The 27,572-nt window shown below is 40.7% G+C and overlaps 1 protein-coding gene across 2 annotated transcripts in view; it reads left to right on the top strand.

Annotated features, from left to right (window-relative positions):
* polo (Serine/threonine-protein kinase polo) overlaps nt 1-20,890 on the top strand; it is a 150,109-nt gene extending 129,219 nt beyond the window's left edge. For both annotated transcript variants that reach the window (XM_045767264.2, XM_069317934.1), the window contains exons 7-11: nt 11,938-12,189; nt 12,391-12,544; nt 15,431-15,677; nt 18,743-18,856; nt 19,088-20,890. In XM_045767264.2, the coding sequence (XP_045623220.1) occupies nt 11,938-12,189; nt 12,391-12,544; nt 15,431-15,677; nt 18,743-18,856; nt 19,088-19,231 (911 nt within the window). In that variant the 3' untranslated portion in view covers nt 19,232-20,890. The remainder of the gene's footprint in view (nt 1-11,937; nt 12,190-12,390; nt 12,545-15,430; nt 15,678-18,742; nt 18,857-19,087) is intronic.
* The last annotated feature ends 6,682 nt before the right edge of the window (nt 20,891-27,572 follow it).

Genomic DNA, 27,572 nt, shown 5'->3' with positions numbered 1-27,572 from the left:
AATTTCAAATCAGCCTTCGGCGACGACTCCAAAGTATGTACGAATATAGCCTCGAGATAGTGCAGGAACATTACAATCTGATATCAACAAGGGTTTCCGAGGGCCAACGGAAAAGTGGACAAATTTCAATTGATTTTGTTCGGGAAAACCTTAAAGAAAGGGTGTAGGCTTGCTGACGGTCAGACGTCATCGTAGAAGTGAGCAAATCAAAGACCTTGGAGTAGTGATGTCTTAAGACCTAACGTTTAGAGTTGAGAAAGCAACCATTGCAACAGCCAGGACAACACTAGGGTTGATAGTGTGAACGGTCAACACAAGGGACGCCCCAAGCACAGGACAGCCAGGACAACACTAGGGTTGATAGTGTGAACGGTCAACACAAGGGACACCCCAAGCACAGGACAGCCAGGACAACACTAGGGTTGATAGTGTGAACGGTCAACACAAGGGACGCCCCAAGCACAGGACAGCCAGGACAACACTAGGGTTGATAGTGTGAACGGTCAACACAAGGGACGCCCCAAGCACAGGACAGCCAGGACAACACGAGGGTTGATAGTGTGAACGGTCAACACAAGGGACGCCCCAAGCACAGGACAGCCAGGACAACACTAGGGTTGATAGTGTGAACGGTCAACACAAGGGACGCCCCAAGCACAGGACAGCCAGGACAACACGAGGGTTGATAGTGTGAACGGTCAACACAAGGGACGCCCCAAGCACAGGACAGCCAGGACAACACTAGGGTTGATAGTGTGAACGGTCAACACAAGGGACACCCCAAGCACAGGACAGCCAGGACAACACGAGGGTTGATAGTGTGAACGGTCAACACAAGGGACGCCCCAAGCACAGGCGCTGTATCGTGTCAAGTATTGTTCAGTCCTAACAACCTCTTCAAGGCTGGTAAGACTCCAGAGCGGGTAAGTTTACACATACTTCTCTGCACAAACACACAATCTGTGGAACATTTGAGTTACACAGGACCGACTCTCAGTACTCAAACTCATGAGGACGAGTGAGATCTCACAATGTACTCATGAAAGATACTGGAAAGTCAGGTGGCAAAGCTACACAATTACAACATATGGAGTGAAAGATATGGCAGGAAGTGCCATAATTATCCAATGAAAAGTGGGGCTGGTATGAGCTCTAGTAGAGCACAGTGTAAACAACACAGGCCCGCGGTTCTTCAGCTTCCTACCAGCAAGTATAAGAAATATAGCTGGAGCAGCAGTGGAAGCTTTCAGTCTGGTACTGGAGAGGTGTGCGCTACTCCCTACCCCGTAGTGTGGGCCTCGTAGCCTGGTGGATAGCGCGCAGGACTCGTAATTCTGTGGCGCGGGTTCGATTCCCGCACGTGGCAGAAACAAATGGGCAAAGTTTCTTTCACCCTATGCCCCTGTTAGCTAGCAGTAAATAGGTACCTGGGAGTTAGTCAGCTGTCACGGGCTGCTTCCTGGGGGTGGAGGCCTGGTCGAGGACCGGGCCGCGGGGACACTAAAGCCCCGAAATCATCTCAAGATAACGTCAAGATATACCCGTGAGGGATATGTGGGGCTCGGGCTAGACGGCCTCACAGGTCGGGCTACGGGTGTAGAACACTACACGAAATGATGATGATGAACCCATAGTCACGCCATCTTCCCCATTTACCCCTCGCAACTCACCCATCCTCCTAAAATATTACTTTTGTCAACTTTATGGTCGAAACTACCAATATGTACTGCTCAACTCTAAAAGTTTTCTTTACTATTAATTTTATAAAAGTCGAGAAAAGAAACAAAAAACCAAACTGAAATATTGCTAAGCATTAGTGTAGCACATATATGTATTACATTAGGCCTGAGAAAGCGCATATAGGCTCAGGATTGTATGAACAGGTTAACTTAGGTTCCTTAGTTACTTTTACTATTTTCTACAACGACATTTCAGCTAATATGCAGTAATACAAAACTGGAATGTGTTTAGTGGTCCAGCCGTACACGTTAACACGTTTGACCAAATAGTTGTCACAAGTACTATCATACTAGGAGGCTGGCCTGCAGAGATATATCCAGCGGCCCTGAGCCTGATCCTCACAGAACTACCGGGAGGTTTAGAGAGAGCTCTTAGCTTCTTTACGGTACCTGACCAACCCGTCCTCATAAGATTTTCCACCGTCAAGAAAACGGTCATTTTAAAGTGTTCTCTCCTAACCTACCAAAGGACCCAGCACAGAAAACGTGACAGGACGTCACTTTTAAAAGCCGCTAACATTTTCTACTACGACAACTTTTGGCCTTGTGTAATGCATATGAACGAAAATCTGCGTTCTTTGTAGGAGGACAGGTTGAGCTGACACTATGGTTAGACCGTGTCCATACAGCAACCCGTTCTCGCAAATTTAATAAGTCAATATTGACTTATTAGTTGCGTGCATAGGTGACATACTAAACATAATAGTTTCCCTTGAAAAAGCTTCATAGAAAACACCGACCTTACCTAACCTACTTAGTATGTTAAAATAAGCATCTTATAGCTTCGTAATTACAATTGTTACTTAACATATTATAGGTATAGGTTAGGTAATAATTGTAATTACGAAGCAATAAAATGCTTATCTTAACATACTAAGTAGGTTAGGTAAGGTCGGTGTTTTCTATGAAGCTTTTCAAGGGAAACTATTATGTTAAGTATGTCACCTATGCACATATTTAATAATACAGAGGAGCACGTCACCCCTCGTGTCCCGGGTAACGACTCCACACGCTCCTCAACCCCTCCTCTTACAAATTACGTCGCCTTTCGCAGGGCTCCGCACTCACGCTAAAAATCAACGTAATTTAAAATTAAATCGGCTGACGAGTGTGACGTACTGTCCCGTTTTCTGTTTGGAGTCCTCTGGCTTAGGCTGTAAGGTTAGGAGAGGAAACTTTCAATTGAAGGTTTTGAAGCCTTAGGAGACCTTCCTGCCTTCCTAACCTGCTAGAAGACCCTTAATTTTTTTTTTTTTTTAAGAAAAAATATACAAAATTTATTTTAAAATATTTTTCATTTCTAAATTACTGCCTTTTTTGGCCGTAATTCATACGAGCGAGAAGCGACGTAATTTGCCAGATGACAGGTTCCTCTGCGACGGGTCCTCACCTGAACGTTTTCTGGCGCGCGATACCCATCACTGTTTAGGCATAATATTCTAAAAAGCACATTTTATTGTTAGCGCATAAAATTATCGTTTCATCCATCATTTTAGCTTTATTTGAAAGTAATCTGCCTACATTTAAGCGAGTATTATATTACCGAGGACAGCCTTCAAAATATCGGCAATACTGAAGACCTGCCAACAAGTCTTTCTCTATATAAAAACGTAAAAGATGATCAGAGTATAATAAGTATGACATACAGTATACGGGCAGTATGTCCACCAGGAGGATTAATATCTTTCACGATTTTGGGCAAGAAAATTCAGATCTTAAAAGCAACCTTTATTGTTTTAAATCAACATTTATTCGTTAATTTCCATCCTATTTGTTGACATTTTCTCACACTGTATAACCTGCCACGTTAGAAACTACTTCATTATTTTTTCTCAGATTGCAAATGTTTAATGTTTTACATTTTTAAAATATACAAATTTACCAAAATCGCTATTTAGTATTTAGAAAGAATGAAATTTCAGTAAATGGATTCATTTAAATGCAGTTTGTAGTAAAATTGTAGTTTGTATTATTGCAGTTTGAAATGTAGTTTGTGGTCAAACATTCTAAATTCTATGATTACAAATTTTTAGTTTAAACTCTTGAAAAAGACTAAAGCGTAAAGTGCGGATAAGATGTATTGGGAAGGTGCGTGGTGGTGCCGCCGTCAGCTCTCCAACCCTCTTGAACCTTCCCAAGTTGTTGTTATAGATTCAGCTACTCGAAACAAGTTCCAAGTAGCACGGGCTATGGTGAGCCCGTAGTGGACTTACCTGGCGCAGGAGCGGGGCTGTGTGTGACCTACCCAAGAGCTAGCAGCCAGGGAGGTTTTGGGGTTGTCGCTAAGGATTGTTAGTGAAGGAGATAATAAATATTCTTATCGCAAGACAGTGGTGTGTAGCCTCCCGACCTGGCCACCTGTTACAAATAATTACTGGCTTAGAAAGAAGTGTTAGAATTTTAGTGTTAATATTGTATTATTAAGGTGTAGTGGCGGGAGCACCAGAGGCTGACAGGCACGTGCTACATGTGACGACGCCACATGTGACGACGCCAACACGGGGCGAGAATCTCATTAAATCAAAGTCAGAAGAGCTGCTGGAGGCTTTACGGGGAGCGTCGTGGGAGACCTCGTTAAGCAAGAGCGTGTTCACGCCTTAACCACATCGTCTTCCCAGGCCGCAGCTTTGTCTCCTTGTTTCTCTTGTTGTTGTTGTTGTTGTTGAAGCGTAACAGTGATCAGGAAAAGGGTGGAGCCGCGCGCATCTTTTAATGGTGTGTTTACCACGGCGGAGTGTCTCAGGACGTGAATGTGATCACGAAGCATCATTAAGGTTGGATAATGCCGCAGACGAGTCCCTGAAGCAGGCAAGCTCCAGGCCTGCCTACTATTGTATACCTTTAGTCTTGGGAAACATTTTCCTGCTTAGCAATATGCTCAAGAAATCGGCAAGAAGCCAAACTAACGTTATTAAATACAAATTTTGCTGATGTAACTCTGTGGAGAAGTTTTGGGTTGGTAAATTAGCGATAATAACCAAGGTTAGAGATGACTTTTATATCTTGGTAGGTCTTGACTAATTGATCTTCACGCGGGTTGAGCGTTTCTGGCTACAAGACAGTAAAGTGGCAGCTTATGCAACTAGCAACATTACTGATCAGTCCTGCACGCTCCGAGGAAGATAACAGACTCGCTGGTAAATATGACGAAGAAAAGAGCGAGCGAGGCAAGAAGTTCATTTTGCAGCCTGGTACAAAGACTGGCAATGTTGACGGAAGAGTTTTACCCTCCCCCACCCTACCACCACCAGGGCCTCACTCTGTCGGTCAATATTTAGCGTCCGTGTTCATCATGACCTAGGCCTCCCTCTCACACCTCCCTCCCTCCCTCCCTGCTCTCACACCTCCCTTCCTCCCTGCTCTCACACCTCCCTCCCTCCCTCCCTCCCTGCTCTCACACCTCCCTCCCTCCCTGCTCTCACACCTCCCTCCCTCCCTCCCTGCTCTCACACCTCCCTCCCTCCCTGCTCTCACACCTCCCTCCCTCCCTGCTCTCACACCTCCCTGCGTCCCTGCTCTCACACCTCCCTCCCTCACACACCACCTGTGAGGCACTCCACGTGTAGTAATGCCTTCACACAGTAGTTTTAGTTGTGTTATTAATATGTGAACATTGTATTACATAAGTATTGTGAAGTATGGTAATAAGGATGTGTTAATATATGGAGGAGGTTGTGTGGGGTCGGGTGACGTACCGTGGACTGTGACGAGTGTTTGGGGCGGAGTATAGTCGCCATGTGGCTGCTCTCCCAACGTCAATATTTACCTGCCCTTTGATACTCCTTCACCTGCAAGTGGTATGAATGGAGGCCGCCCTCCCTCCCTCCCTCCCACCACCACCACCGCGGCCTTTTGGTGACTCACTATTGCCCAACATGTTTGTGTGAAGCTATATCTTGAGAGGTTATCTTGAGATGATTTCGGGGCTTTAGTGTCCCCGCGGCCCGGTCCTCGACCAGGCCTCCACCCCCAGGAAGCAGCCCGTGACAGCTGACTAACTCCCAGGTACCTATTTTACTGCTAGGTAACAGGGGCATAGGGTGAAAGAAACTCTGCCCATTGTTTCTCGCCGGCGCCTGGGAGCTACACGCCGCCTTCATTATAACTGGCGGCCAGTGTACAACCCCCGGGGTGGGGGGGGGGGGTTAGACCACATTATCCCAGTTACCCGCAAGAAATAGGGGAAGAGGAGGGGAGGGGGTAGGGGGGTCTAATGAAATATAGATGTAGACATACTACTTTCCATATGTTGAACACACTAGAGGCTCACCTACAACCACAACCCTCACACAAGAGGCGACGTTAAGGTCTGGGAGTAATCATGGGGGAAGAGCGAGTAGAGCACAGTAAAGTTTGTCACAAATGCGATAACAATGTGTGTGCTGGATACCAAGAAACTATCAAACCACTGACAGTATATACATTTTAAGAGGCGTGGTGCTTATTGTGCAATATTGTTACTAACTCCATCCCCCTTACATAGCCGAAGATAGTGTAGAGTACTTGTAATGTACTTTAATCCGTTAAAAAACACCGTGTAAATTATGTGAGGGCTTTATAGCCCCTAACATTGTGGTGGGTGGGCCAGAGATGCCTCACAATTGACACCTGGAAACTTTTTTTTTTTTTTTTTTTTTTTTTTTTTTTTTTTTTTGATATATACAAGAGTTGTTACATTCTTGTACAGCCACTAGTACGCGTAGTGTTTCGGGCAGGTCCCAGGAATACGATCCCCGGCCGCGAAGAATCGTTTGCTATCGTTCTATCGAAGAATCTATCGAAGAATCGTTCGTATTAAAGAGACTATTGCAAACTTGTACAGTGAAGTACGTCCTGGAGACCAGGAGTCGTGGCAGAATGTGTAAACTGTTCTCATTGAAAAGTGGTCACCTTAAGACACTTATATCAACATTACGGTCCAAGACTTTTGAACACCCACGCTTTGTATATAATTATAATATAAGCGACATCAGAGGTCCACGGTTGTTAAACATCCTCCCAGCGAGCGTAAGAAATATTGTGGCAACAACCGTGGACATCTTCAAGAGGAAACTAGATTGATTTCTAAGTGCCGGACCAGCCGGGCTGTGGTGGGTATGTGGGCCTGCTCCAAGCAACAGCCTGGTGGACCAAACTCTCACAAGTTAAGCCTGGCCTCGGGCCGGGCTTGGGGAGTAGAACTACTCTCAGAACCCCATCAACCAGGTATCAATCAGTTTAGGCTTATCTTAGAACTATATAAAAACCACCTTAACACACTTGCGGCAATAGTGCTCCACACATTGTAACAAACCTGACACATCACTTAACTAAGATATTGTGAAATATATTTTTCCCTGCTAGCATAAAAGTTAAATTTATACCATGCTGGAGTAAACTGTTTGTGTTCACTCTTGTAACTAGCAGTTCTGATGCCTCTTTTGAATGAATTGAATGTCTTGGCAAGTGATTCATTTGGTTGTGATTGAAGGAGCGGGACGTGGTGGTTGAGGAGGGTGGTCCACACTGCCCCAGACACGTCCCCAGACACGTCCCCAGACACGTCCCCAGACACGTCCCCGGGCCACCGGGGCTACTGCTGGGTCAGGCTCTGGCACCTTACTCTCGTTATTGTCCAAATGCCAAACGTCGTACAACAACAATTTTATAAGACTAAAAATAAAAGAAAACTTATACTCAGCGACTCAAAATGAGTTAAAACCAAGTATAAGATATGAAACCAGGTGGGAGGGAATTATCAGGGGAAAGCAGCAAGCCATAAAATAGCCACCATTGTTGCCCCCCCCCCCCCCGTGTATAATATTTGTACTGGGTGATGTGTGGCACCACCGTGGCCTTGACGGTGGCCCCCCCCCTCCGTGTATAATATTTGTACTGGGTGATGTTGTGTGGCACCACCGTGGCCTTGACGGTGCCCCCCCCCCCCCTCCTACCTTACAGTATCCACCATGTTTCCTCTGGTGTAAACACACCACTATACCCAGGTAACTGCTGGGCGTGTTACACTGAAGCAATATGAGCATACTTAATGTCTACCTTGGTTGACACTTGACTGGGCAAGAAGTGTGAAAGGTAGGCCCAGGCTAAACGTTGTCTCCTGCCCTGGTGCAGGCGATGAGTCACAATAACGTGGCTGAAGTATGTTGACCAGACCACACACTAGAAGGTGAAGGGACGACGACGTTTCGGTCCGTCCTGGACCATTCTCAAGTCGATCACAATCGACTTCAAAATGGTCTAGGACGGACCGAAACGTCGTCGTCCCTTCACCTTCTAGTGTGTGGTCTGGTCAACTCCTGCCCTGGAATATTATCCCAAACCATTGAGGATGCAAGATGGAGGAGTCATACTTGTAAGTTGTAATATGACTTAACCCAGAAGCCATTAACTAGTATGATCTCTTTAATGCCATATTAAAGTCCAGAAGTCCTTTACTTCCATCCCAGGCAACCTCCAAGTTGCAGGAACAGTGTGGGAGGGACGGAATTATCACGGGAAAGCGCCAAGCCATTACGACTATATAGCCCTTGGAAGGGGTCAGGATTTGGGATGAGACGGAGGGAAGGAATGGTGGACAACCACTTGGACGGTCGGGGATTGCACGCCCACCTGCATGAAGCGAGACCGTCGCTCTACCGTCCAGCCCAAGTGGTTGTGTGGGAATGTGAGGTTTGATTTCAATTTCGGGCGATGCTTAGAATTTTCACTCCCGTATTGAGGAAGAGAGTACACAAGGCTGGCGAGAGACTTTACACTGCCAGATAATCTAACGTCAGGAAAACTAAAGAGTTGGCCTAACAGCTTGCCCAGCTTATCATACTTCCTGTTATCTTTGCATGTTTTTCAACGGGTTGTGCATGAATTCCGTGATGAATGGTGTAGAGAGGTTTATGGGAGCACGCGCCACCCTACGACCGGGTAAAGTGACGCGTGATTGACTAAACTTTGCCAGGAATGAATCTTGTATTGATCGCCAGCGAGTTTGTGTATGGGGGGGGGGGAGAGCCGGGTGTGTCTGTCCGGTCTCTATACTGCAGCTGATGTCCCACAACCTCTCCTTTTACTTAACACTTAACTACTCCAGTTTAGTAAATAAGTATAAATACCATGTATAATAATAATTTATATACGACGGTAAGATGGTTACCACTGGAGACTAACATTAAAATTCACTCTACTATAAACCTATTATCTTTACTATTATCATAAGTAGGGGCAATTGTATGTCGAGGTGCCACTGTGTATATATATATATATATAATGTTTTATTCAATATGACTGCATATTCTAGATACATGTATTGATTATTTACTGTATTGATTATTTACTTGGTTTAATTGGAAGAGGATTTCTCCAAAAGTCATCTTCGTTCGAGGTGAAAAAATAAGTTACTGTACAATGTATTACACTTTATTAAAATTACACAAGGTTTCGAACCTACATGGTTCACTCTCAAGTGGTGGGACAGTACAGGGCATATTGGATTTATACCATTATGGGGTCAGGTGTAGACAAATAGATTCTCATGGAGAACGCAGTGATGTGGTGGAGGCAGACTCCATACACATTTTCAAAGGTAGATATGATAGAGCCCAGTAGGCTCGGGATTCTGTACACCAGTTGATTGACAGTTGAGAGACGGGACCAAAGAGCGGAAGCACAACTCTGGCAAGCACGACTAGGTGAGTACTAGGAGCTCCGCTCTTCTATCCATTCAGGAGAGGTACCAAGGCTGGAGACCAGCCCTGGTACTCCAACTAGGAACACACACCTCTTATAGTATTGATATATCTATACTGAGAATGTTTGTCTGTCTTCACAAAGCTGGAAGCCAGACGTGTGGGGTTACTGGGGAGAGTGAGGGAGGGAGAATATGCTGGTCACAGGACTGGCGGTAGAGAGAGGAGGTGCAGGAAATGAGCAAGATTGTGCTGCACCAGACCCACACACACACACACAACTGTAACTTAACTCTGATAACCTCCTACGTACCTACGTGTGTGTGTCTGTGTGTATTTATGTATGTATGTATACATTTTTTATATATATATATATATATATATATATATATATATATATATATATATATATATATATATATATATATATATATATATATATATATATATATATATATATATATATATATATGTCGTACCTAGTAGCCAGAACGCACTTCTCAGCCTACTATGCAAAGCCCGATTTGCCTAATAAGCCAAGTTTTCATGAATTAATTGTTTTTCGACTACCTAACCTACCTAACCTAACCTAACTTTTTCGGCTACCTAACCAAACCTAACCTATAAAGATAGGTTAGGTTAGGTAGGGTTGGTTAGGTTCGGTCATATATCTACGTTAATTTTAACTCCAATAAAAAAAAATTGACCTCATACATAATGAAATGGGTAGCTTTATCATTTCATAAGAAAAAAATTAGAAAAAATATATTAATTCAGGAAAACTTGGCTTATTAGGCAAATCGGGCCTTGAATAGTAGGCCAAAAAGTGAGTTCTGGCTACTAGGTACGACATATATATATATATATATATATTTATATTTATATTTATATTTATTTATATTTTGCCTGACTACCACCAAACAATTTCAGGCACCAGGCAAATTCAGCAGCGAACTAGAGTTGTATACACAACTACTATTGTATACAAGTTATAGCTCCAACAAGAAGTCTTATTTTATCAGCATAAAAGAAGGTTTTAATACAAGTTTGGCGGGAGTAAGGCTACATGGGGAGGCCACCGTGACCTAGTAACCTTGGTGACCTTGGCTGTACTCTGACCTTGTCACACAACCAACCCTCAGTAATTTTATTGCCATATATTAAGTGATGACTTTAATTCAAATGTAGCACACTGTCAAGTTAAATACAGTAAGTGATTTACGTGTGTTTTCGATCTTGGTGGATACTGCACACAGCCGCTAGTGTGGGTGGTAATGGACGTAATCTCACTACCAAACAACTGTATAGTCAGCACTACAATGGTGGTGTGTCAGCAGCCAGCGGGAGTGCTCAACAAGGCCCAACTTGCTACCTGCATGCATATTAAATTAGAAGCCAATATGGGGTTAAGAGCGCAATTATGACGTTGTCTGTTGGTGCGTTGTGTGTGGGTGACGGCACGTGCTCTCCCGGGAGGAAGTGGCTGATGTAAACAATACTAAGGGAGAGTGAGTGGCCTCGTGCCTATGGGGCCACTCTCCATGGACAGGTTATCTTCCAACACTCCTCCTCCCGCCACTGATGTCAGCCACGGCCTACCACCGCTCCCCACCCGCACCCCCCCACCTTTCATGCCCCCTTTCTTTCCCACATCCTCGTATTCCTCTTCCCCCTTTCCTTTATCCACTCCTCTTTCTCCCTCCTGAGATCTTCTCTCAACCCGCTTGCATTACCTTCTCACTTCCTGACTTCCATCTGCTCCCTCTTTAATCTTTTTGCTTCCCGATCTACATTCTCTCCTCTTGCTATCCACCTTAACCGTTCTTTTCCAGCACCTTGCATGCTTCCCATGGTTTGTTAACTAGCGTCATCTCCGTGGGTGTGAAGGACTAAGGACTTATTGTAGTACTTCATACGGGTAAGAATGTTTGAGGTGCGGCGAACAAAGGCCGTGTTGTATGTGTTGTCCCGTGTGTACGGCACCAAGGTGCTCTTAAGTAAGATTATTCCGGGGCTCTGGGACGCTCACGGCCGCAGCCACTCTTCTTCCTCTGCTGTTTACTGATTTATCGCTGGCTTGTGTGTTGCGCCTGCATCATGATTGACGCCTCCTTTATTGTGCACCCCATACCCATCCCGTGGACGCTGCTTTAAAGGGTTACAGAGGCACATAATGGGTTCACGAACTGAACCCCATAGTTCGTTTACCCTAAGCAAGTGACTTTATCCTCTTTATGACTTCCGGTATGTGGCTTTATCCTCTTTATGACTTCCGGTATGTGTCCTGTCAATACTTCTCCAACATTTCTCTGTATGGTCACCCCCTCCACGAGCCCTAACAGCCCCAGGTGCCCCTTCCCCTGTACGAGCCTTAACAGCCCCAGGTCCCCCTTCCCCTGTACGAGCCTTAACAGCCCCATCCCTCTCCTGCTAACAAGATTCGCGAGTGGTCTGCTTCTGTATTCATCTGTGTCAACAAAACAATTTGCTTTATTAATTTTGAATTATATATTTTTCAGATGGGTCGCCAGTGAAGGGCATTCAGAAGGATGGTATGAAGAAAGTTGAGAATGTGGTGTGCAAGGGTGGTGGTGGTATGGCTGGGTCGCTGACCAGCGGACAGCAGCAGCAGCAGCAGGAAGCAGTGACACAAGCAGCGGCACAACCACCCAAGTCCGACGAGCCTTCCGACTGCTACCTCAGAGATCTCTACGGCCAAGTCACTACAGTTGTGGCCTCCAAGCCTGACGAACGAGACAATATCAATGAAGGTAAAAATTTCGCTTTTTTTCCTTCTTCAAGAGTTTAGCATTTAGCGTATGTTAGTGTTATGTATAATGTGTCATTCTTGCTTGTAATATTATGTTATACTACAGCTTTTACACGAACCATAACTTGCTGCCAAGATAATTGTCAAGATAATTGTGTTAACTTGCTGTCAAGATAATTGTGTTAACTTTTGCCCCCGTCAGAGGAATGCGAGGATCCTGCGGCTGTACCTATGATCTGGGTCAGCAAGTGGGTTGACTACAGTGACAAATACGGCCTTGGTTACCAGTTATGTGACGACTCAATTGGTGTACTCTTCAATGATTTTACCAAGCTGCTCCTACTTGCTGACGGAGAGTAAGTATGGTATCAGTTTGCCTTTATAATGTGGTGACAACTGCTGTAATTAGTATTCTCAGTTCAGTAGTGAGCAGAATGTTGACAGGATTATATACATACCAAGGTGTGTGTGAGGGAACATTGCCAGGCCAAACAGTCTGGAGGTTGCCGAGGTGGTGGAGTCCCTCTGAGACCATCGACAACCCCACACTGCGAATTCTGTTGTCTTGAAGAGACTGGTGCATGTATATTGCTGATAAATTATATGTAATGAAAACTAATTATAATATTATTAGGAGCTAGGTTTAAACAACTAGAGCTAAATATACAAACTAATTAAATTAATTTTTGCTCAAAAGATGTAAATAGACAACCCTAGTGACAAGTGCTGTACACACTGTGTGACAAGTCCGAACTTATCTGAGGCATGTTTGGTGTCAAGGTTTAACTATACACACATCTTTACATTTTTTTTTTTTTGTTATTCCTGTTCCCGAAGGTATCCCAAAATGAAACTTATAACATAGCAACACTGCATAATATATTTTTCCCTGCAAAATATAGATACACTTTTTTTTTTATATATATTCAAGGTCAAAGGTCACATCATAGGATCTTGAAATGAGAAATTAAATATTTAACGTCAAACTATATTTAACCTTTCTGCTTCTCAAGTGCACTCGGATGGATAAAAAATAAATTGCTCTCGATTGTTTGCTCTGTTGACATTATTAATTAGCATCCAGGAAAGAAAAAAAGTCCAAATGAAAAAGTATCTCCATCTCTTATGGTTTACGTTCAGTGGGCTGAGAAATTTAGTTTTTTTTTTTTAGTAGAAATGAGGTCAGGTGCCACACGGAAATAACTTTGTATATATATTTTCATTGTTTCTCACTATATAGTTTTTTTTTAGTTTTTACAAGTTGTTCTGATGTACTCACCTAATTGTGCTTCTGGGGGTTGAGCTCTGGCTCTTTGTGTCAAAGATGGGGTTCATTAGGTATGTATTACACTTAAAATATAGCACACATTTAGACTGAAATATATAATGGTAATGACTCATTTGCTATTGATAAAAGTTGAGTTGCTCCTAGTGTGGCCGCCCTGCACGTTCTCACACACTGGCTGGGGATGTTGCCAGTTTTTTTTTTATATAACTAAGGCCCCCTAGAAGGAAAGTGAGGGACTCAGGATTTTTTTTAAATGGGTGTGTGTTACTGGAGGCCTGAGGGAGCAACTGTGAGCCCCATGTATGTGTAAGATTTTTACATTTTATGTAGTTCCCTACTACTTCATGTGATGTGATGCACAGTCTGAGCATATTTAGGTACCCCATCATATGATGTGATGCAAGGTCGAAGGGTTAATAAAACAACGTTTCCTTAACTTCAAAACAAGCCTTATGTTAGTATGTACATGCTGAACGTTCAACAAATGGATCTTACTACAATAATGGTGGTACATGTACACAGGTCATTGATTATTGATTGTAAGGAACACTCGGTTTATGGTTAATTGTAAGGAACACTGTTTATGGTTAATTGTAAGGAACACTTGGTTTATGGTTAATTGTAAGGAACACTCAATTTATGGTTAATTGTAAGGAACACTCAGTTTATGGTTAATTGTAAGGAACACTTGGTTTATGGTTAATTGTAAGGAACACTCGGTTTATGGTTAATTGTAAGGAACACTCGGTTTATGGTTAATTGTAAGGAACACTCAATTTATGGTTAATTGTAAGGAACACTCAATTTATGGTTAATTGTAAGGAACACTCAGTTTATGGTTAATTGTAAGGAACACTCAGTTTATGGTAGGAAACGTGATAGAATAGTAAGAGAAATAAGCCTTACACAGGTTTTATATATGAAGGAGAATGGACGAGACAAATAATGGATGTGGCCGTTGTATTCCCAAGAGCTGTGCTTGTATGAGAACAATTATCCGTGTAATAATGTCATGTTTAACAATACTCTATAATAAATAATAGGAGAATGATGTAACTTGATGAAATATTTATTACATTTTGGCCTTGGCAATATTTTATCATTTTATAATTATAATATGACATCATAAGCATGAGAAATGTCATGTATTACTAGGAAGTTCATAGATTATAGGAATTGTTGAGTTGAGGCTCAAATCATTAAATTTTTAGGTGAATAATTGAAAGCATCTTGGTGGAGCCTTGAATGAGTAATTTTAAATTAAATGCTTTAACAACCAAACTGTCTAAAATGCGCACATCCACTGTGTCATGTATTATTCTTGATATACAAAACCAGTGAAATAATTGATGTGGGATTGTTTGAGCTTTTCAAGCATGGATGAAACATTTATGGATAGTTTGGTAGATAAAAATAGCAGCTGCCCTGTAATGGCCAATAGGCATTTGTACTATTTTTGTTATTTGCATGCATGATGTTTTCATGTGTGTGCAGTATTTTCACTACACAATTCTTACACTTAACAGCTATTCTCAAACACTGTACCATGATGTATAGCTATAGTACATAATGTTGTATTAGATTGTTATGACTGAATATGATTATTTCTATGTATCATGATTTGACTCTTATTAGTTTCTTGATAAGTTACCTGGCTAGATATATATGATACCTAACTAACTTTAGAACATTTATGAATATTCAGTATCTGGCAAATTTTTAACTGGTATATAAATAAATTATATCTTACTGTATTTTGTTTAAGGATATGAAATTTTTTTGCTATGGCAATAAGATAGTAAGATAATCATTTAGCCATTTTTTATTTTTTAATATGTAAATTTTAGTTTTTTTTCTTTTGTGTAACAAGGTCCCAGGTATTTTGTTTTATATATTATTAGTAGCACTTTATATTTATTTGTACATGACTTAATAAATGTACTATTTCTAATAGAAATATTCACTACATCGAGCGGTCGAGTGCTGAACACTATCATCAACTGAAAAGTTACCCAGCAACACTTAACAAGAAGGTAACGCTGCTCCGTTACTTCCGAAACTATATGAACGAACATCTACTGAAAGCAGCAGCATCTATGTGCCCTCGAGAGGGTGACGAGTTGGCCCGCATACCATCTCTGAGAACTTACTTTAGGACACGCTCAGCAATTATCCTTCATCTGACAAATGGAACGCTACAGGTTGGTATACATGTTTTATTCTAACTTATAATTTAGTTGCTCCAATTTATATTTATTTTCTAACTTATAATACTAATTTACTCTAATTGGGGTATAAAATGCATTAACTGTGATGCAATTTGATTACTTGGTGCAGCATCATTGTTCAGCATCAGTAATTTACTCTAGTTTTGTCATGCTTGTTTTCTTTTGTGTATGATTTTAAAATTGAGTTTTCTTTTTTTATTGACCAGTGTTGCCTGAAGCCAAATATTCTCTGGTTTGGGCATGGAGTTAAGCGTATTTTTTTCTATTAGGGCCCAATGTGCTTAATGACTAGTGGTGGTCACCACCCACTACTGCCCACCAACACCCCCATTAACCCTCCGGTTATCATAGCCCTTCTTTCCTTTGTCTTTCCAATATTTCCATCCACCTGTACCCACCATATGCCCAGTTAATTGCTGGATAGTGTACTGGAGTTAGTCAAATTATTGTAATAATCTTCGACAAAGTTGATGGGTGTCATAGGATATGTAATCTTTCCAAGAGGCATCCAAATAATTATGAAAAATAAAGGAGCAGGTTTGAAAATGAGTGGCTGCTGCTACTGGTACAATTAAAATGGGGTTCTTTGGAACTAACATTGACGTACAGTGTATCCTCCAGGACTTGATAATAGTTATGGCAACAGTGGAAAAATACCATGATGATAATGAGTCATATATAGCATCCAATAAATAGCAGAAGGTCCAGGGAAATCATGGGAAAATGTCTGATAGTCATGGAAAAGCAGTAATAGTGAAAAATGCAAAGAAATTAATTTTCAGTGACTTCATCTATAGAGAAATAGATTGGATAGTGAACCTCACAATGGGCATAAAACGTGAAGATCACGTTAGTGGAGTTTCTCGATAAATACTACTCGAGAGAACACATTATGCAGCGAACTTTAGGTAAAGATGATAAACCGGCAACACTACATCTATTATTCACCCAGAATGGAAAACTGACCAAGAGGGAAAGACATCAAATTACAATAAATGAAATACTGTATATAGCCTGAATATGTATTGAAGGTAGAGAAGTTGCTTCCACTAAGGAAGCAACTAGACATGGGAACCAGCATTATCCCATGGCTTAACAGTGCAAAGTATGCAAGTCAAGAGGGAATATTGAAAATTAGCATACAGAATCAGTGTCATGAAATACAAAAGTAGTTTGTGGTGTAAGTAAAGACGCCTGATGGAAATAGATGTAACAAAGGCAGTAGAGCCAGATTAGATATTGCCATAGCTTGTTAAGAAGTCTGACCTTCACCCAAATACCCAATTGACCTACACCCAAATACCCACTTGACCTACACCCAAATACCCACTTGACCTACCTCCAAATACCCACTTGACCTACCCCCAAATACCCACTTGACCTACCCCCAAATACCCACTTGACCTACCCCCAAATACCCACTTGACCTACCCCCAAATACCCACTTGACCTACCCCCAAATACCCACTTGACCTACCCCCAAATACCCACTTGACCTACCCCCAAATACCCACTTGACCTACCCCCAAATACCCACTTGACCTACACCCAAATACCCACTTGACCTACACCCAAATACCCACTTGCCCTACCCACTCTTACCTGCCCACCACACTCCACTACACCTACATACAAACCACCACACTCGCTCTGCATGTCCATATTTTAATATGTATGCAAATGGAAGGGAAGCCGTGTTAGTGTACACGTATTGTATCATGAATGGTATAGTAAATGGACAAGAAGCATCTTTTATGTTTATTTTCTTTTGTTGAAAGTCAAAATCTGACCCTTTCTAACCTCTCTTTCAAACAAAAAATCAAATAAAAACTTCATATATACCAGTTCAGTATATTACTGAACTGGTTTACATAAAATTTAAGTATATTATTTACATAAATCATATTTATAGAAGAACATGTAATCATTATAATTATGTACATTATAGTCTACATTCAGAATAATAATTTTATTTGTCAGCCATTTATACCAATCATTAGTCACAAATGCTGGTACTGGAGTGAGCAGGTGTATAACCATGAAAAAAAAAATTATAGCGTCCAATTAGAGCAATGGAATTTGTATTGACAAAACACGTTGTATAAAATTAAAATGATCAAACATTTTGAAGGATAACTAATGTAAACTAATTATACCATGAAGTTGAATATATTTCCACACTCTCAGCATTTTACATCAAGAGTTTTAAGACTAGCCTGAATTAAGTCACTTGGAACACACAGCTTGTGTAACATAGACTCGTTTTGCCTCTTTATATGCACTAGTCCTGTGCTTGCCTGTCAGGGATTTCAGGTGAGTGAGATCTAGCACTCTGTGCCCCACTTCCTTGGCCTCAACACCACCCGAACAGGAAACGAGAACCCTCTTTCATCTCCAACTCGGTTGTGCAGCCAGAGCTTCCACTGATGTTCCCTTGTCCCCTCTCTCTAATTTAAATAGACTGCTTCTATTCAATTTATCTATTCCCATCAGGATCTTGTATGTAGTTGTTATATCCCCTCCTCAGTTTCTTCTCTCTAAGGTTCTGAAAGTGAGTTGTCTCAACCTGTCCTCATGGCTGAGAGACCAATTCTGATAAAATACTAATCGAATTGCAAGCCTCTGAACTTTAAGTTTATTTATGCTTCACAAAGTGAGGGTTTCAATCCATGTTGGTGCTGTATACTCAAGTAATGGTGTCACATAGGCAGTGTGTTTTTGGATTTGAATACTGTACCTGCTTTTAGATTCTCAAATAATATTCGTGTTTGCTAACTTCCAATATGGTACTGTTGTTGTTGCAAGCACTAACAGGCAAAATGTCATCTACTGTTTTTGGTGTTTTTCTACACCGTTTCAGCATTGTGTTCACAGCTGTCTATACCCATTCCCCCCCCCCCCCCCTCTGTGGGTTGATGGCTCCATGCTCCATACAGTATAGAAGTGGGAAATGGGATAATGGTGTAGTTGTTACTTGTGTGTGTGTTTTATGATGATCTTACCACGTTTATATTTTACTTCAATATCATTCATTTCAGATAAACTTCTTTGAAGATCATACTAAGATCATCCTGTGCCCTTTGATGGGTGCTGTTACTTACATTGATGAAAAGAGGAACTTCCGCACCTACAGACTAGCAAGTCTTGAAAAGGTAATTTTTTAGGAATTTAAAAATTTAAATATTGTATAAATATTTGAATAATTTGTAATATTAATATGGTACAGTAGATGATGGACTGCAGTATTATACAGAATTAAATTAGTGGTGGACTTTAATTATTAAATGTCCTGTACTTCATCTTCATAATTATATGTATAAATGTCTGAACAGTTAAAAAAAAAAGTATTAGAGTACTGTACTTTAACAAATTTTTCTTTGCAGTATGGATGCCGACCAGATCTAGCCAACCGATTGCGATATGCTCGAAATATGATACAGAAGCTCATGGTGACTAAATCGTCAGTGACAAAGTCCTCCACAGTCTCCTCTTCTGTGACTCAAAATGCCCCACCAACAACTGCTTGAAAATAGTTTTTCAGTTTTTTTTTTTGTTTTTTTTTTTTACTAAAACACGTCCTTTGCTCTCTTTGATGAAAGCATATTTTTCTTGGAGGCATACAATGACAAACATATAATTGGCCCTATTTTTGGTTAGCTGGCAAAAGGATTGCCACATTATTGGATAATATTAATTATTGAAAATATCTGCTGAAACCAATTTGTATGTGTGTAACAAGATTGTACTTCATGAATCTTCATGGGTAAAATTATATTTGAGAGATTTTATTGAAGCTATGATCATGTAGGTTATTTCTTAATATTGTAACTTGTTCTGAAGTAGTTGTTGGCTGGGGCAATTCATTTTCATTTTTTTTTTTAACGTGGAAATTAAAAAATTTCACAAGTTTTGGGAATGCAGCCAGTAAATATTTGTGACAATTTTGAGTACATCTTGGAAGACTAGTTACTGTTAATATATTCCTAGTCTGCCAGTGCTTGATAACTTAGTATTGTTGATATGCCATAACTAGTGCTGAGGAGTCATTAATGCACACACACATCAGTGGTTGTATCAGTAGTTGTCATATATACAAACCAAATATGTGTGTGGTGATTTGCCAGGAATGGAAGGATATATATATATGATATTGATTACACATTTTAATTGATTTTATTCCATTTTTAAAGGGAAGGAAGGGTTATTGGCATTAATGAAACATTTCACAGGGTGGAACACTCGACTAATGTATAACCCAGTTGTTTACGTGGATGATTTGTGTTATGTACTCCGGGCCAGGTTACTCGTGCACTCCAAGTTGCCCTGTGCTTCATTACTTGAGGAAGTTGCCACCTTTAATTTATATTTTATTCTGATTTCTTCAGTATTGAAATCAACACAAAATGAATCACAGTCTTTTATACTACTAGTTTATAATTTCATGTAGTCATACCACGAAGCACGTTTTTTGTCTTAAGTTATTATGTCGTGTCAGTACGGACTCATTAACATTAATATTAATTTTTATTTATGGGAATATTCAAAATTGGATTTTAAAAAATCACTTCTAAAGCAAACTTTCAAACTACTGGATGACACTAAGCCATTTTATGAGGTGGTATTAGAGTTGTAAGTTGGTCATGTATGCTTTAGTGACAACAGGAACACATTTGTTGTTCAGAATATGTAAGGTCACACTAAGGCTAGTTAGTGGTCAACATAAAATATATCCTTTAATGGTGATTTCAAACTGGGATAAGAGTGTGTGTGCAGGTTTTGTTACGTGGCTGTCATTGACAAATGTTGGGCCTATAACCAAAATGATAGCATCTTCTCTACCCTGTAGTCTTTAAAACAATGAATGTAAATATTATTAATTAGTAGATTGTATTGTGTTTTGTACTCCCCGATCACAACATAAATACTGGCTGTACTGACGATGATAGTCTTTGCTGTTACTCATCATTTAGCTCTAGTATTCTGAAAGTATTACCATTACAATCCTGTTAGCATTTGTAGGTCATAATTTTAGTTCTTATTTTCATTCATCCCACTTGGTGTATGTAATGAAATTCTGTATACTTTTGTCCTAATTTTATTTTGCTTCACATTTCTATCTCGCCAATTTACAGCAGTGTGATACATAAGTGTAAATAGTCCGTGCGGTAATAAAGTATGTATAACTACCTTTGTATCCTTTCCTGTAAATTATGTGCAAGATTTTTCCAATATACTTGTTATACTGTGTTGGTTCAGTGCTGTGCATTTTTCACCGATTTGTAGTGCCACAAATACGTTTTAAGTATTTGGAGAGAGGAAGTACAGCAAGCTCTCCAGACATAACAGGAAATCCTTAAGTGAGACTAAACTGTATGGAAGTTGATGTGCTTAAAACCATAGGACCAGACACTTGCCATAAGTGTTGCATCTTTACCACTCTCCCTATTGAAAGTAATGTTTTTCCTCCTTAAAAGTATATTATTGCAGGGTTTGCCTGATTGCAGACCTCTCTGCATGTCCATGTTGTGCTTGTGGGGGTTGAACTCTTTGAAGAGGCTCTTTGGTCCCGCCTCTACTATCAATCAACAATGTGAACCCATTGACGAATCCCTCATCAATTTTTGCAAACTACTAACTAGTGTGGTGAAGGTATATTAAAACCCTGTCATGAACTGCATTTCTCTTGAACATTTTCTTGGCTTCTGAGTGGATCAAAGTGGCACGTGCTTTTCCATTATTTTTGTTATTATTAAATCTTTGTGCCACCTACTCAGAAGAATATTATTGTGGTGGAAATTTATGCATTTTTCTTGTAAAGCAGCTAATCCTCATGCCCCAACATTGTTTTGTTGATGCATGAGACTATTAGAGCTAGACTCAAATAATCCTAGTCATTTAACCTTTAACATACCATGATTCCAAATAAAACAGTGGCTGTTCCTCATTTTTAGTCGATATAAAAGTGGATTCTTTTCCGAGGTTTCTACCTGATCATTCATATTACAATCTGAAATCATGCGAGAAAGGAAGGGAACCATCAGGAGAAAGTGCCAATCAATTAAGACAACACACAGAAGGGATAAGGATTTAGGCTGGGACAGGGAAAATGAATGGTGCCCAACCACTTGTATGATTAGTTAATACTAATATCAAATGGCATATTATGTAATGTTACCCACTCCCAAGGGCCTTCCTGCCACAAACAGTAAGTGAAAACTTTTTTCAATTATATATTGACAACATGATTAACTCATGGATATTAAAAGGAACAGACCTGCATTATTCTGCTAACAGTTGTACACCTCTTGGAATATAATTTTTTAAATATCTTGAATTTTTGCAATACTGTATTGTACCAAAGTTCCTTTGTCACATGCTTCTTAATAAAATGTTCAATGAATCGGATGCCTTTGACATCGCTGGTCTTAAGTCCTTTAGCTTTTGTATTGCATTATTTTGTATTAAGTACTTTAGCTAATAACCAGAACCATATTACATCAAGCCTATCCCTGGGCTGGGCTTGGAACAACTCTCAGAACCCCATCCAGGTACTAGGCCTAGTAAGCAAGGACTATTTTACCAAAAAAATATTAATTTATTGTGCATTCCATACCCATCCTATGAACAGTAGTGGAGAAGCTTAAGAGGCACACAATGTTAAAAGTTGAAATTAATTAAGAACGAGTCAATTTTGTGTAAATATTTTAGGCATGTACACATTTGAGTGCAAGTAATGTGGAAAATAGTTCACCCTGAAGTGTGGCGATGTCAGATTGTTTATACAGACCTGACTCAAAAAATTTAGCCAATCATTTCACAAGAACTGCACTACCAGTGTAAGTAACCATAAGTGTACATGGTTTGAGTGAGGAAGTGCTTGCAGTGGAATGACAGTCCAGGTTGATGCATTGTTCTTTGCCTCAAGATGAAGCTGAAGCTGATCTGTGATTTGCCTCTTCAGTAGAAAGGAGGTAGTCTACCATGGTGCAGGGAAAGTGCCATTATTTTCCTTTGGTACAGGTGATACATCTGATTCCTGTATGAGTTTATAGTGATGCATTTTGAAGAATGTTGACTTGCTAAGTAACGTCTGGAGAACTTTAGTTTTAAGTATTGTGATGAACCAGCAGAGGTGCAGCAAGGCCAACAAATGGTCTAATATGTTTGAGGTACATCATTTTAATTCTGACTTTTACATCATAGCTTGGATGATGCCCTGGCACCTTTATACCAATGATAGTGGGGTATGTGGCTCTTGCAACGAGACTAAGGTATGTTAATGTTTTGTATTTGTGGGTGTTGATTTAGTTTATTTTCTCAGCTGAAATGATTAAGCCTAGCTCCTGAGTGTGTAATACCAAGTTAAAAATATATATTTTGGGTGTTAATATTCTTGGTGGAATGTATCATAGCGTAGCTAATGCTTTCACTGGGGTTTACATAAACATCTACTAAGCACAGAGTTTAGAAGTGCATTTATTAAATTATTAAAGAAGGTTGGATAAGTAATCTCTGATCCAGAAAAGATGAGCATCAACACCCATTCTGATTAGGTCATTCTGGCTTGAATGTTAGCTGTGTTAAAGGCAGACTTAAGATCTAGCAAGGTTTAGTGTGACAAGTCATGTCACACTGACATGACTTGTCAGTGTGAGGAAGGAAGTAATACAGTGATGCGCGCACTCCATGCATAAAGCGATGGATCTGGGAAAAGAGCAGGTACGTCTTATGCAGTAGTTCGTTTAGGAGCATCCCCTCCAATGTTTGGCAAAGGCAATAAGTAATGGAAATTGGGCAGAAATCAACCTCTTGATTAGACTGGAAACTGAAAAGGGTGATGCCGTTGGTTAACAAATATGGGGAATTTCCCAGTTACATGTGTCTTATACAGTTCAAGCAAAATTAATGTCATAATGTTATACCATCCTCACTGGTGATGTGGCTTTACCTTTCTCATTGTCAAAAGTAATTCAAACCTGGTGAATAGCACATTGTATTCAAATCATCTTTGTAGAGTATGAAGTCTACGAGCCTTTCTCTACCACTGCGTTTAACACTTAATTTTAATTGAGATTGAAAAATTTTGCTACACTTAGAGGTGGGTTTTCCCCAGCATCAGCTAACTTGTTTTTTCTTTGTAGAGGATGAGGCTGATAACTGGCCTATCTTTCTGCCCTTGATCCATTCGTGTTTGGCTGAAGAGGAACGTGGTAGTCGAGTTCATTAACAAAGGCTTCCCAGTGTGCCAGCATGGGCTCTTCCATGCCATGACTAGGACATGCTGAAAGAGCTTGAACATGTCTGGTGTATGGATTTGCCCATATGGTATGCAAGACCAAACCCTTTGGCAGTGTGCTTCAAACCTCAAGGTTTAGTCATTATAATAGTACAGACTATTATAATTCATTGACTATTATATTTCATTGGTAGCTTGATACCTTTGAATGCTATGCATTAACTCATATCTGAAGGTCTGTACTATGGTAGTAAGATCCAAAAACCTGTACCAGCATGAAAATTATGACATGGTAATCTCACACACCTTGTGTACATCATTTATAAAACCTATTTTACCTTATTTTCATTAGGTTGTGTGTGCTTAAACAGTAACAATGATGTAAGATGTACATACTTACTGGACTGCAGAAAGTTAATAAAAGTATTTGAGAGTTTTCATTGGAAGTCACGTGCATGTAAATATCCCAGCATGCAAGATGGTATTTCTGATATACTGCAGTTAATGTAGGAAACTGGTCTGATGAGAAACGTTACAAGAGGTGAGCAATTGTGAGAGATGGCAGCATAAACAGATTACTGTCAAATGATCCTCGGTTGGATTCCTTTGGCATGACAGAGATGTTTGGGCAATGTTTCTTTATACTTGGTGTCTATGTTAACTTAACAGTAGGCAGGTATCTTGGATTTAGATAACTGTTGTGGCTTGCATCCTAGAAAAGGGTAACAGTTGGCCCAGGGAAGAACTTCGATGAGCCTAACAAACTTCCTATCCCTGATTATACGAAACCAAGAGTTACAGGATTTACGGTTGCAAGAAGCAAATAAGGGTAATTTTGGGGTTAAGGATCTTGTGGGAAGTCCACACTCCTGGAAACATTTAATATCCGTGGGATCAGTAGTTTGTGATACAGGTCAGGAAATCTAACCAAGGTGCAATGCTCTAGCTACGGATGGATAGCTTAGTTATTTGTATTTTTATGCTTTGTCAAAAGTAGGCAGCCAGTCACTTGGGGCTAGACTTACCTAGCTTTGTAGGGGGGAATAGAGCCCATCCTCACAGCAACTCCATTACCATAAGAAACCAAACCCCACTTCAAACCCCTGCATAGTTATCTAGATATTTGTGATGATCTGAAAGCATATTACAGTTACAGTAATAGTCGAAATTTAAACTGGCAAATGAACTTTTGTTGTAAATGGAGATTATTGTCAAGTTATAATGTTATTGTATCTTAAATTGTTGGTTTTAAATATATAGTAAGTTGAAAATGTTTTCTTTGAAGAATTTGGTTTTGTCTAAATAGAATTCTTAGTTGAAAGTTTCTGAATTCCACATTCCCATTATCACCAATAATACACCGTATTAATGTAACTAAGCAGAATGAAACCTAATTTAACCATGGATAGAGAGTAGATAGAAGCACTAATTACATAATTGTTCCCACTCCATTACATTGAGTAGATCTCCCTGAGGACAGGTTGGGGGAATTTTCTGGGGTACAGAAAGGAAAAGGAACGACATAGGCTGGTTGGTGTCGGCCTTGTTAAATACTTGACATTTATTGGCCAATATTTAAGAAGTATTGGCATTTATAGACCGATCATGTAATTTTCTCGTTGTCAAGTGTGAAATATTTGGGGTGTTCCCTAGTTTTTTATTTATTTATCATAATAATGTATTCTAAGAGACCCATAGAGTTGTTTGTGATACTAACATTACAGAAGAAAAGACTCTAATCAAACTTGGATTTATAAAATGCTTTCAACCTAAGAACTTGGTAAAACTGATACAGTTCATCACTATTTCCCTTCCTCTCTCCATTTGTACACTCTTGTACAAATGACAGGTATGGCCTGCATGGCCTGCTCTGCCAAAGCACAGGAGGATGTCACGCAAGACAGTGAGGTTAATGACATAAGGAGCCTCATCACAGCCAGGGTTGTCCAGCAGAAAAAAAAAGTCCCATTACCCAATGCTACTGTACTATTTGGAGAACATAAAATCGACTCTCAAGGTGGTGTCCAACAGGGTGACGCCTTTGCTCCTTTTCTTTTCTGCCTAGTCATTAATAAAGCAGTCGCTGAAAACCTGTCCAGTAAGTTTAACATTTAGTTCTTGGACGATGGTACTTTAGCCGGAACTTTGGACTCCCTCCTGGAAAACATAAGAATAATTCAGGACCAAGGAGCAAATCTAGGCCTCGTCTTAAACTCTTCCAAGTGCGAAATGACCTCCACCAACCAGCACATTATAGATTGAATAAAATTACCTGATATCCATATAACAAATACTGAGGACAACACACTCCTAGGAGGCCATTGACCAGGTCTTTGGTAAGAAGTTAGCTGACTTGAAGAGGATTGATGAGAGAATTGAAGACATTGATGCTCATGATACACTTATTATTACCAGATGCACCTCATTACTAGAGACTTGTCCCGCCCCAGGTTGACCTACTTTCTTAGATGTTCCCCGTCTTTCAATAATCTTAAGGAGTACGACGGCTTGCTGAAGTCATTGTTACAAAAAGCCCTTAACCTTTTCTTTCAATGACTCACAGTGGAAACAAGCCTTTCTTCCTGTCTGACTCCGGGGCCCTTGGCGTTTACACAGCAACACAAATTACAGTACCAGTATTCCTGACATGTTCAATGATATCTGACATCCTGATGAAGGAAATCCTACTAGAATAATTAGGTCAACAGGACAGGGGTGCATGATCCCAGTTTCATATACTGCACCACCAAATGGGTCTCTTGCAGGACCAGCACTCCGACCACCACCACCTAAAGCCCAGAAGAAATCCAGCTGGCATGGCCCCATTATAGACTGAGAGGCTGCAACATGCCTAAAAGTTCCAAAAACACCACAGGACATTGCTAGACTTAAAGCCGTAGCAGCTCCACATGCAGGTGACTATTAGCAACCCGCATGCATCTCTCACCGCAGGCCCTCCGAATCGTCGTGGCTCTCCACCTAGCTGCCCCAATGCACACCGTATATATGTGTTTGCGGAGAGCCAGTGGCTGACAGGTATGGCCTGCATGGCCTGCTCTGCCAAAGCACAGGAGGGATGTCACGCAAGACAGTGAGGTTAATGACATAAGGAGCCTCATCACAGCCAGGGTTGTCCAGCAGAAAAAAAAAGTCCCATTACCCAATGCCTCACAACTGAGGAGCCTGTTGGTCGTCCAGACAGGATAACAGTAAACCCGTGGAAGAATGGTACACAGTTGATATGTGACTACACGTGTGTTTCAACTTTAGCTAACACCTATGTTGTCTTCGGTGTTGCACATCCAGGCGGTGCTGTCACTCACTGGGAAGCAGCCAAGGCTCCTAAATACAGAAATCTTGATCATCACTACAATTTTGTACCCATTGCCTCAGACACACTTGGTGCTTGGGGTAAAGGTGCTGCTAGTTTTTTGAAGGAGGTGAGTTCCAAGCTAATTGAATCAAGTAGAGACCCTAGAGCCGCCAGTTTCCACTTTCAGCCCCTTAGTATAGCGATGCAGAGACGAAACGCGCACTGCATCCATGGTTCCAGCCCGCCATATGAGGAGATTGAGGAACTGGACACCTTGTGACAACTAGGCTTGTACAGTACCTTGCATGTAACCAATGGT

The sequence above is a fragment of the Procambarus clarkii genome, chromosome 89 (assembly GCF_040958095.1).
Source record: "Procambarus clarkii isolate CNS0578487 chromosome 89, FALCON_Pclarkii_2.0, whole genome shotgun sequence".
NCBI lineage: Eukaryota > Metazoa > Arthropoda > Malacostraca > Decapoda > Cambaridae > Procambarus > Procambarus clarkii.
This window is presented reverse-complemented; position numbering and strand designations above follow the sequence as displayed.